The sequence below is a fragment of the Quercus suber genome, unplaced genomic scaffold (genome assembly GCF_002906115.3).
Source record: "Quercus suber isolate HL8 unplaced genomic scaffold, Cork oak 2.0 scaffold_258, whole genome shotgun sequence".
Taxonomy (NCBI): domain Eukaryota; kingdom Viridiplantae; phylum Streptophyta; class Magnoliopsida; order Fagales; family Fagaceae; genus Quercus; species Quercus suber.
This window is the reverse complement of record NW_027069714.1, coordinates 346,924-358,829: the sequence shown is the minus strand read 5'-3', so window position 1 is coordinate 358,829 and position 11,906 is coordinate 346,924. Positions and strand designations below refer to the sequence as shown.

Here is an 11,906-nt window from a genome sequence, read left to right as displayed (position 1 = left end):
TTTTGTTCCTTTATACTGATTACTGAATTGATTACTTTTTAGCGAAGAAGAAAAAAAAAAAAAAAAAAAAAAAAATATATATATATATATATATACACCTCCAAGTCCAACCAAAATGGAGTCACTCGGACAGTCTAAGTGATTGACAAGCAACAAGAAATGGTAGGGACACTAACCATTAGGCAATTGTAAAACTATTACATCCCATGTATTGGGCACAATGGACAAAAGAACTGGTCATTTGTCTCGCCCATACAGTATCTATAATGATATTGCCTTGGATTTACCTNTTTATATATATATATATATATAAAATGTCTTAAAAAAAAACTGGAATGAGAACAAAAGAAACACTTAACAAGGGTACTAAAGCCTAGGAAAGCAAATGAACAAAAAAAAAAAAAAACTTATTAAAATTGGAATTAAAAATTTTTAAAAATTAAAAAAAAAAAAATCAACAAACAAACAAAAACAAAACATACTAAAGAAGCTCATGTGCAACTTGCACATGGGCATTTTTGTTCTTCACCTATAAGATTTTCTCCCACCAAGTTTTCTCTCCATTTTGAAAAGAAAACTTTTTGATGGGTTTCACTATCATTTCCCCCTCCCCATCTCAACCAAATGCCCTTCAAAAAATTTTCTTTCCTAATTTTTTTCCATCTTCCCTAAAATTCACACCACCCTTAGGGTCTTGATTTTCTCTTCAAGTGGGATATTTTCATCCTTATAATTTTCAGCCAATTTATTGGCTCCATTCAGCCTAATCTCTAATGCTCCCTTCACTAAAAAATAAAAATTGTCTCTTCATGCTTTAACCCCCCATTAAGTTATTTAAGGGATAGCTTAAATGTTTTTTTTTCTTAGTTCAGTACATTTTTTGAAAAGCTTCTTATATAAGTTACTTGAAATCAGACATCATCATCATCATCATCATCATCAAAATCCTCCTAAGATTAATTTCCATGATCATGCGTAAAATCTTAGTTTTCATCAAAGTCAGAGGGAATACTTGCGTTTTATATATATATATATATATAAAATAAATTTGGGTGATTGGATTTTTTTTTTTGGTTGTTTGTTAATTTTTTGTTTCAATTGGGCATCATTTTTTAACGAGTTATGTGAGTAAACTTATACAAACAGTTTTTCTATCATTCTATTTTTTTACTCTCAACCAAACAAAAAAAAAGGAAATTAAAATATTTTCTATCCTCTCATTTTTCATCATCCTACCATTTTTTATCCTCTCACTTTTCCACCTCTCTAACCAAACAGACCCTAAAAGATTAGCTTAAGAAGTAAAGAACTCAATTGAAAAGTTTTCTATAAAAAACCTTGGTCAAATGCTTAACTTTAAAAGAATCTAGTAATGACAAGATGGACTTATGATACATAGAAATGGGATCTTCTATCCCATTAGTTCGCAGAAAGTAGTAAATCAAACAGCTGATTAATGGCTGCAACCTTCATTGAATGAATTCTATTTTTTCTATTTATTTATAGGTAATTTCTTAGGTGACATCTATGATGGAGCCTATCAACGACTGTCTTTGTTAATTTCCCCCATATATATAAAACTTGGAGGGAGAAGGAAGTTGCCATAAAAGGTAGCAAAAAAACATAGAATTTAACTTGCTCCTGAGTCCTGACTATCCAGTCAAAAAGAGAATAGACGAAAAGTCTAAAAAAGGGTTTTCAATTTTACAACACTAGCATAACTCATAATCAAAACAAGGGTAGAGTGGGAGCGGATGGTAAAAATAGTGGCAGCAGTAGGTTAGCTTGTTCATTCTTCCTCATGCCTCCACCATATCCAACTTCATGTGCTAAAGAAAATAAATAAGGGCATTAACAAACGAAATTTTTTGAAAGAAACTCCAATTAATGAGAATATGAATAGCCAGTTGAACATCTTAACACTTACAATGTACGCCAGCACAAATAACAATGCTCACATGCATCTTCCCAAAAACAGGCATAATGAATCATGAAACTGTGAACGTTCTATAATAAAATGACATTAGTCATATTCACCTCATTTATGCTATAATAATAAAAAATAATAATAGAAAAAACCTCTTATGCCAAAAATTTGGCGTCAGTAGCAGACTCATACTTTGCGGCTTTTGAAGTTTGAATAATAATTTTTAGAATAAAATTTTTCTTCAAATTAATTTAGAGAAAAATCCTTCAAACTTATTATATATTTTTATATTGAGTGGGAAATTTGAAAATTTAACCGTTGTATTACATGTTCTTATTATATACTTCGTGCTTGCAAAATTTCAAGAAGATCAAAGATCAATTGCTATGTCATCAAATAAATGTTAAAATTTCAAGTTTTTGTAATCTAAAATTGTGTATAAAAAATAAATTCATTGATCCAATAGTAAATAAAATCTGATTTGAACGAAATTTGATATGCATATTAAGAACATAAATAACATGAAATTCAATAGTTAGATTTTCTAAATTCACATCCAAAAAAAAGATATATGATAAGTTTGAAGGGTTTCTCTCCAAACTAATTTGGAAAAAAACTTTGTTCTAATTTCTACGTCTTGAGCCTTCCAATGCCACAACATTCCTCCTTCACAATAAGCAATGTTTCTGGTCTCTACTGCACATGACCAAACCATCTAAACTACATTCTGCAGCACGGTCCTACATATAGATTATTTCGCAAGTGCCTTCAACATAATATGTTACGTGTAGAAGAAGCACCTTGAACGGTAGGCCTGTTGTGAATGCCTTCAACCTCATATAGTACAACTACATTCACATTTAAGCCTCAAATGCCCATTTTTGTCACAAAACATTCTTCAAGGTTATATTATTATTATTGTTGCAGTCGGTATCATTTTCTTTTTTTATGGCAATATTCAAGGCACTAGACAGCATAATCAATTAATATATATATATATATATAAAAGTAGAGACCTCATGTTGGAGAGTATGAAGTTGTGTCATTTAGCGCATTCCTTAAAGTTCTCTTTATTTAATTTTCTACTTCAACAAAGTTTGTATTTATATTGAAGTATTAGTTCATTGAATTAACTAATAGAATAAATGCATATATTAATTATCTATGGTTGTACGTTAATTATTTATATAAAATGAATTTACATAATTATTTTTATAAACTCTGTGAGAGTGCTTGCTTTCTTAGCACACAGGCCCAAGTAAAGACAAGGATCCCGGGCCAAATATATGTTGTTTGGTGGACTGGGTTTGGTTCACTGCAGCTAAATAGGGGCTGATTACAAACCAAGTTGTGCGCAAGTCACATAAATCTCCTCAAGGCAAAAATGCAATTCCTCCTAAGCAATAAAATACCATTATAAGTGTTTTAGTGTCATAAAATGACCATTTACGCTTACGAAATAAGTAAAATAAGTATTCATAATATTTACAATGAGAAAGAGATTGAAATAGAATATTTAAAACTTATCTTTTATTGTATAAATATTTAAAAGAGTTCCTTCACTTGGTACCCGGGCGTACTGTCGTGGGATCCCAGACATACTGTCGTGAGATTCTGGGGCGTACTAGGCCTACAAGAACTCAGAATACTGATTCTCTAAACTATATGATTTTTCTCCATATTTATTATGCAATAGAGTTTTGTCCTTTCCTTTTACCTCTATAGATACTACATAAAACACACTATACAATACACACATCTTCAAATAATTGTTAGTTTCTTAGATTAGAATATACATTTTAATACAAATACATATATGTAAATGAATTTCATGAGAATGATTTAACCACGAGGATCCTGGCCCTAATTCTCACAAACTTAGTGCTTTTGCACAAAACTTGTGGGATTTGGAACTCAAGTCCAAGTGACTTTGCTTGGACTTTGCCTTCCAAGATAGTTAGGTGAAAAAGATTTTTGTGAGAGAGAGTGATATCTGATGTGTGTATCTTTTGACATATGTTTCTTTGTATGCTAAGTGTGTCTAAGGCCCAAGTTGAAGTGAGGACTCAGATAAAAGGACTCAACTTTTGGCTAAGCAAAAGGAAAACTAGAAAGCAAGAATATATGTATTGAGAAGCAAGAAACAGTAAAGGAAAACAATGTAATAAAGAAATATACAAAATAATTGTTAGAGATTCTCAAATCAATATGAGATATTTCATTATTTTTCTTAATTGTGAATTACAATGTGCTCACTATGATGCGTTACAAGGTTCAAATAAGCTCAAAAATTACAGACTTAGATGGCTATCTAAGCCTCTAAGACTTGCAAAGTTTGAATCCCTTTGAATTCAAGTACGTTTTATAGTGACTGTTCTGGGATACCGAACACTGTTTTTTACTTTCTTTGAGTTTTAGACAGTGTTTTCTCAAAGATTCTGTTATGATTTCCTCCTTTTGCATAATGCCCCTTAATGTTGGCTGCTTCCCCCTTTTATAGTGTCATTCTAGGGTTTGGATACCACTGATTCTCCCTCATTGGCTCCTTGGGTACTAGAGCCCCTGTCATGTCAGCCATTCTAATGGCTGGTTCTTCCCCTGTTTCTCATAATTTTCCTCTTTTAGTGTTGTTTCTCTAAAAGTCACTTCCTGACTTTTTCTTCCGAGGCGTCCTTAGGCAGCTAACCTTCAATCTCTCTTCTTTCAAGGCTTCTTACCTTTTCAGACTCACCTTTTGGTTGTCCTTCTTGCTGTCATTTTTTCCAAGTGAGTGAAATCCATTATTGCTGGGTTAAAGGTTTTCCCAGCCACTTCCTTTTATAGTTCATCATTCTGGGTTCCCTGAGGTACCAACCTTTTATTCATGAATTGTCACTCTCCAAGCTTTCTGGTTCTTTGCTGCACCACTGGGTGCTTGAAAAGGATAAATCTATTCTTCGTTTTTTGTATTTCGTGGTACCCATTTTGAGTTATCTCAATCCCACTTTAGCTGTGCTGCACGTCTCGAGGATCTCGAGCCTCTGGCAGCCTTTGGGTATCCCGGCCTAGCTCTTTCACTAGATTTTACTGGATTTTTAATGGCTTTTTTGTTGAAAATATGAACATACATCTTGCTACATATCCTCTGGTTTGACTGAGATCCTTCTTCTTGCTGCATATCCTCTGGTCCGCCCGGGATCCTTCCTTTGGCCCACCCGAGATCATTCCTCTGGCCTGATCGAGATCGTCTTCTTTTTTCTTTATTATCATTATTATTTCTTTCTGTTTTTCTTTCTTTTTGAGATTTTGGGCCTTCATGGTCCTTATTAGCTTCATGAATTAGGTCTTTTTTTGTTAAAGCTCATGGTCTTTCCTTACTTTTCATTGAATGGGCTTTTTTGTGAAATTTTGGCCCTCAACAAACTCTATATAAAAAATAATTTTTAATTGCAATAATAATAATAATAAATTTTTAATATGTCATTCTTACTCATGTTTAGTTGCTTTGTCAACATTTGTCACAAAAGCCATAAAAAAAAATTAAATATTTGTGAAATCCCTAAAATTAATCTTAATTCTTTAATTTTCCTAACTCCCTTGCGTGTGTATTTATGCGCTCGCGCGTATGTGTGTGTGGAACTAACATTGTAGTATGTATTCTATATAGTTAGAAATATTACTAATATAATAAATATGTTTATTTTGTTATATTAATTATTTTAAGCATAATGAAATTTTCCTATAATTTTTTCTAAGATTTATATGAGAAATAATTGATTTTTTTATGTGAGAAACAATTGATTTGAAATATAGCATTTTTACTCAAATTTAGTTGTTTTTGCAACAATTGAAACCATATCCAACAAAAGGGGAAAACTTTTTTAGTAACACACAATCAAGAACGTAAAAAAAAAAAAAAAAAAAAAAAAAAAAAAAAAAAAAAAAAAAAAAAAAAAAAAAAAAAAAAAAAATTGAAGGATATAAGCATTTTTAGTAGGCATGAAACGTGTCTATCTATATTAGCCACTATATTATGCAATTTTTAATTTGTAAACACGTGCGCGCGCGCGCACACACACACACACATATATATATATATAGTATGATCGAATCACTATACTACTCTTGTGTATTTCTTTTTTTGTCTCTATATATAAAATAACTAAAGATTACAATTTTTTACAATGAAATTTATTGAAATATCTTTTATTATACATCAATAGTTGGGGTGGGGATCTTTATCCTGGATGTTTCTATTGGAAATTAATGTGCCAAACAATTAAGTTACAAGATTTTTGGTATAACTTATCAAAATATTGGAGAAAACTAATAATAAGTTACATCGCACATCGTACAGTAACTCAATTAGTTACTAAAAAATCACAGGTGCAAGTATGAAAGTTAATGTAAAACGAGAAATTGATATATCACTCACATGTCTCCAAGCCAGTGCAGTTGGTTTATTTGAAATCAAACCTAAACCAAAGAGCGGATCTTGATCATCATAAGAAGCACAATCCATACTTTAAACTCAGCCAAAAGTGGTGAACCAGCCCAAATTTGGAATCTGGTATTTTGTATTACACGTGTACGTGCACACACAATCTCAGTTTATGTACTCTCTGCATGTACATAAACTTATTTGCACTCCTCAGCATCCAAGATGTGCGTTTGTCACCATCCTTGAATGGACACTACAAAAGGTTGCACATTCTATTTTATTCATATTTCCTAGACATTGACTTCCCTTGTTTTCAGCATTTCTAAACAAAAGTAAACCAAAAATAATATAGCTATGAGAACTAGAAACTAGAAGCATGTCTAAAATCAGCTAGATTCACCAACCAATAATCTACCTAAAGCACGTTTGATCATCAACATGTTTGCTCCAATTTTTGGGAAAAGTTGGCGCATGTTTTCTAAAATACATGAGGTGACTATAATACGCATATATATTTTTATATACATGAGATGTCTACGGCATTATATGCTTAGAAGATATACTTCAACTATTTCACAATGCAAATTACATCTATTTTACAAAATGGGCAGCACAGTAATGCAGAAAAAGTATTAAAAGCCGAAATTAATATGAAAAAGAAATGCATAATTCTCATTAATTACCTCATTCCACTGGTTGGGAGTGTTCAAGGATCCCGTGTCATCAATGAGCAACAGGAGTCCACCCTGAATAGGTATCTGTCTACATTTTGCAAGACATTATCAATGCCTAATGTAGCATATTTGGTTTAGCATTAAAGATTATGTCACAGCAGTCCATTACAAGAGCCACATCTTTGATCAATGCTTCAGTTTGCCTTGTTAACTCACAACATTTCTCCTCTCATTTCCAGTTCCAAGCCTTCAGTTTTTTTCTCCAAGCCCCAACCTGCATCAAAGCACTTATTGCTGCTGCTGCAGCATTTAGGATATAGTGATAACCCAAGCCCTGTTATATTATAACCAACTTGTTGACTTCCCTCAAATGAGCTAATTCATTATACACATCTGGCCAATTTTTGTATAATTTCATATTAACATAGTTAGGAAAAAATTTGTTGGGACGGGGAAAAGAAACTTTTGTTGTCACTCATAACAAAAGGCATATAGCACAAAAATAGCAAATATTTTTCAAAGGTGGTAGCTCCATGCAAAATTCTGGCAGTAATCTGTTCCAAAACATTACAATGAAAAATATCCATTAAGAGGAATTAGAACTCGAATATTACAAAAAACAATAAGCATATAGCAAAGGAATTACAGGAAACCATACGTAAGTTAACAATGCCTTGCCCCATACAAAAGATTTATCCAGCAATGGAAAGGTAGGTAAAGAACCATCATAATAGCCAATCCAAGCTCACTTGCACTCCACACCAGCTTCAGCAGCCCGGCGAGGCTTGTTTTTTCTCCTACTTCCATTTTGTCGGAATCCAACTGACTTTGTTGAATCATCGGGACTTGACTTTTTTCCAATGCCATTCTCCCCTCCAACTGAACTGATATTTTCTTTGACCTGAGCAGACCTCTTCCTCTTCCGTCCATTCTCTATGGTATTCTGATTTTTCATATCCTTTCTAGAAATATTAACTTTAGCATCCTCTCCATCTTCTAGTATCTTGTCAGTGTTTCCTTCCTCCTCTTCTTCTTCGATTTCATCCTTTAATGGTTTTTGAGGCCTTCCTCTTCTCCTGTATGCTGGAATTTTTTCCTCTTCACCGCTTCCAGGATCCTCACGAGAGGCAACAGCATTTTGTTTCTTCCCCTTTCCTCTACCTCTACCCATAATAAAGAAACTCCCCAAAGAGAATTTTGAACAACTCAAAAGGACTTCTGCAAAGTCAAGCGGCCAAACTTAAAGTCCTGAATTTAAATTTAGTAACTGAGATTGCAAATTTTAAAAGATGACAAAATTAATACATTCCATTTTCCACAGCCAAAAAAAATTCCAGTCATGCTAATGACGTAATTAACAATGGCATTAGTTGACATATAACCAACAGCCTTTTCAGGAAGAGGACATATCCTCAGCCTTACTAATAACAAAGGGAGAACAACTTTACAAAGGGCCTCGTGGCCTCAGCAGCCTTACCTAGTTCTCCCATGAGGAAAGGTTTGAAACCCACTCACCCATTTGTTTAAGCAATTGAAGGAAGAACAAAAATTTTTTTCTCTTACTTTTTCATTTTGAAATTTACATTTACTCATGAAAACATAAAAATCTATATTTTACCCTATATTTGGCTGATGAGAAAGCCAAGGAAAAGAAGAGAAAAGAAAAAGAAAATAAAATAAACTTCAATGAATTCTATAAAATCCATTCAGTGGATGTTATGTTTCTGAGCTCCTATATAACAAAATTTATATATTCATTAATTGGTTGGCTTCCCAATTTTACAACCTTTTCAAGGCAGCCAATTTAAGCCAAACATCAGTAGAGTCCAGTCCACTGCAAACCTGGGACACCACTGGCAACAAATATATCATGAACAGAAAAAACAAGTGATAAATAACCCAAATCAGGCTCTTTATAGAAACATATTCAACTCATCCTCCCATATGAAGAAATCAGTAGCCAAACAAACAAAAGCAATCCATTTCATGATCAAAACAAAAACAAGCAATCCATGCTAACATCATATGAACACTATATAGAAGAAAAGAAAATCAATAATCCTCAGTTTAGCTGCTGTGAAATCTGAAATCTGAGTGAAAGTGACCAAGAACAAAACTGTAAATCCTATGTCTAGTGTTGTTTTGGCTTGCAAAAAGTGAGATACTCACCTAACCTAAACCCAATGCTTCTCAGTGAGGTACAGGTCACTCTTTCCTAAGTTCTCTGACAATGAGAAACCTATAACCAAAAATAGTTTTCTTTCCCTACTTATTCTCAGAAAAGAAACAAAGAATTAACCTTTTCAGCCAAACTTAAAAAGAGAACATATATCCCTTCCTGTAATATATGTTGTATACACAAAGACATGAAGCTGACCTCATAAAAAATCCATTTTCTGCATCTGAAAGACAAATCCCACTTCTCAAAATCTGATTACCTATCAATAAACCATTAAAACCTCAAAAAACAAGTGGGTTAGTTTCTGTTGACGGTTTCAAATGTGAAGTAGCAGAGACCAAAAAGTGGTGGAAGATATATCTGAATGAGAACTTAAAAAAGACCCAGATCACAAAATGATTTCACTATGAGAGGTATTAGCGTAAAGATTGATGCTTAAAGAGATTTATCATAGCCATAGTGGGTGGAGAGCTTAGCCATAAAGAGAAGAAAGGAAAAGAGGCGGACACTAGAGAGAACTGAATTAAGAAGCAAACAGAAGTAGAAATAGAATGGTTGAAACTTGAAAGTTGAAACTTCATAAGTAAAAAATGGATTTTTTTTTTTTGGGGTCCACCTCTCAAGGTCGAGGATCCTAAAGGAAATTAGTAAATATGTGTGGTAAAACTTAACATATATGGAGAGATATATATCACTGTTTTTTTTTTTTTTTTTTTTTTTTACTATTATCAGGATTTATTATTATTATTGGTGTATGTGTGAGTGCTTTTTTTCTCCCAGCACTATGGCCCAAGGATCCTGGGCCAAATAAAATATTCTTGGTAGACTGGGTTCGATTCATCGCAGCTAAAGAGCTGTTTAAGAACCGATTGGTGCACAAAACAAGCCTCTTACAATACAAATAGCTAACAAACAAGTATATCCGTATTGAATAACATTTTAATAGTAAAGATATGCACAACAAGTGAAATATGATGCAAGAACAAGTTGGGGATCTCCTAATTAATGAGGTGTATTTTATTAATTTCCCTTAGTTGTGATTACAGCGCTTACTAAGACGTGGTGCAAGGTTCAACTGAGTTCAAAAGTTACAGACTTTGATAGCTATTTAAGCTTCAAAGGCTTGTAAAGTTTGAATTTGTTGAATCCGAGCATGTACTATAACGGCTGCCTCTAGGATACTGGGAACAGTTCCTCTGTTTTCTCTTAAGTTTACAGAGCCTCTTTCTATAATTTCACGAGACTTTAGGTTGCGAACGTTTCAAATGATCTAATCGTAAATGAATTCTCTATCCCTTAGTCTTCAATCCTCCCCTGTAGCATGGACCCCTTCCTCCTTTTATAGCACAACTTCAGGCTTTGGAGGTACTAATGATTTCTCTCTTTTGCCCCTTAGAGCTCGTGTCATGCTAGGTTGCTCAGGGTCATGTCTTTTCCCTTTTTCTTCATAGTTTCTTGCTTTTTAATCCGACCAAGTGAAAGTCCCTTAGCTAGTTTCCTATTTCCAGATTTCTCTGTTGGCTGGTCTGAAGCTTTTTGGCTTTTTCTTCTCATCGCTCCAGCCCTTTTTTCGGTTGTACTCTTCCTTGTCACTTTCTCCAAATGGTTGGGACCAGGCTCCTACGCGTACCTCCTGGCTCTACTGCATGTCTGGAGCATGAGACCCGCATGCCCTTTGTCTTTTATCTCTCTTTGAATTTGCTTCAATCTCACTTCGTGCGTCCAGGGATCTCCTGACTCTGGGGGTTCCTGGGATCCTGATCCAGTTCTTCTTTCTGGGCTTTCTTCGGTTCGCTGGTTCCATTCCTCTGGGCTTCTTCCCCTTTCTTTCTTTCTTCTCTCTTTTCTTTATTTGTGAGAGCCCAACCTTTTCAGTTTTATTATTCATTTTTTTTTTTTTTGTGAAATGGGCCCAACGTTTTTTTTTTAACTTCTTTGGGCCTTAGTTTGTGGCCATTTAATTTTGAACCTCAACCGTGTATAATAAAACTTTAAAAGTGGTATTACTGCATAAATGAAGAACCAAATTTGATTACAAACTTAGTTTGGTCAAAGACTAAAGATCAATAGTTATGTCATGAATCAAATGTTTAAATTTTAAATTTTTGTAATCTAAAATTATATTTAAATAATAAGTTTATAGATCAAATAGTAAAGAATATCTGATTGATACAAAATTAGATAAGCATGTTAAGAACATAAAGAATATATAATTTAACAATTAGATTTTCAAAATATATGGTAATGTTAATTATTTTAGTGGAATTTTAGTCATTGACTATAACAAAATTTGTACCCAAACTTTGTCCCTAAATAAAATTAGCATTACTCTAATTATAACATATCAAGTTAATAAGATTGCTCATAACCTAGCTAGACATGCTAGACATATCAGAGATTTGTCTGCATGGATGAAGGATATTCCTCCCCACATTTATTCTATTTTTTTGGCCGACTCTGACTATTAATATTAGATGTCTTCTTTCTCAAAAAAGTTAAAGTTGTAAAGTAAATTGTACATCTAATATTATTCAAAACTAAAATATAGAATTGAATAGTCATAATTTGTTTGGATGTACTTTTTTTATTGTTTATATATTAAAAATACATTACAAAAAGAATATGATTTTCTTTTTTATATATAAAACCCACTAAAATAAGCTCAAAAATAAAAAAATTATGCTTGCCAAATGCATACTATAATCT

The 11,906-nt window shown here is 33.0% G+C and overlaps 1 protein-coding gene across 5 annotated transcripts; it reads right to left on the bottom strand.

The window, feature by feature from the left end:
- Positions 1-7,513: 7,513 nt before the first annotated feature.
- Positions 7,514-9,758, bottom strand: LOC112026624 (uncharacterized). Of its 5 annotated transcripts, none has more exons than XM_024059312.2 (3): positions 9,399-9,757; positions 8,808-8,874; positions 7,514-8,239 (listed from the first exon to the last, which is right to left on the bottom strand). In XM_024059312.2, the coding sequence occupies exon 3, from the start codon at positions 8,190-8,192 to the stop codon at positions 7,767-7,769; it is 426 nt and encodes a 141-aa protein (XP_023915080.1). In that variant the 5' UTR covers positions 8,193-8,239; positions 8,808-8,874; positions 9,399-9,757; the 3' UTR covers positions 7,514-7,766. The 5 variants fall into 5 exon arrangements, with proteins under 5 accessions (XP_023915080.1, XP_023915081.1, XP_065637224.1 ...); XM_024059313.1 differs by having other exon boundaries at positions 8,808-8,863; XM_065781152.1 differs by lacking the exon at positions 8,808-8,874 and having other exon boundaries at positions 7,514-8,269; positions 9,399-9,758.
- Between the last annotated feature and the right edge of the window lie 2,148 nt (positions 9,759-11,906).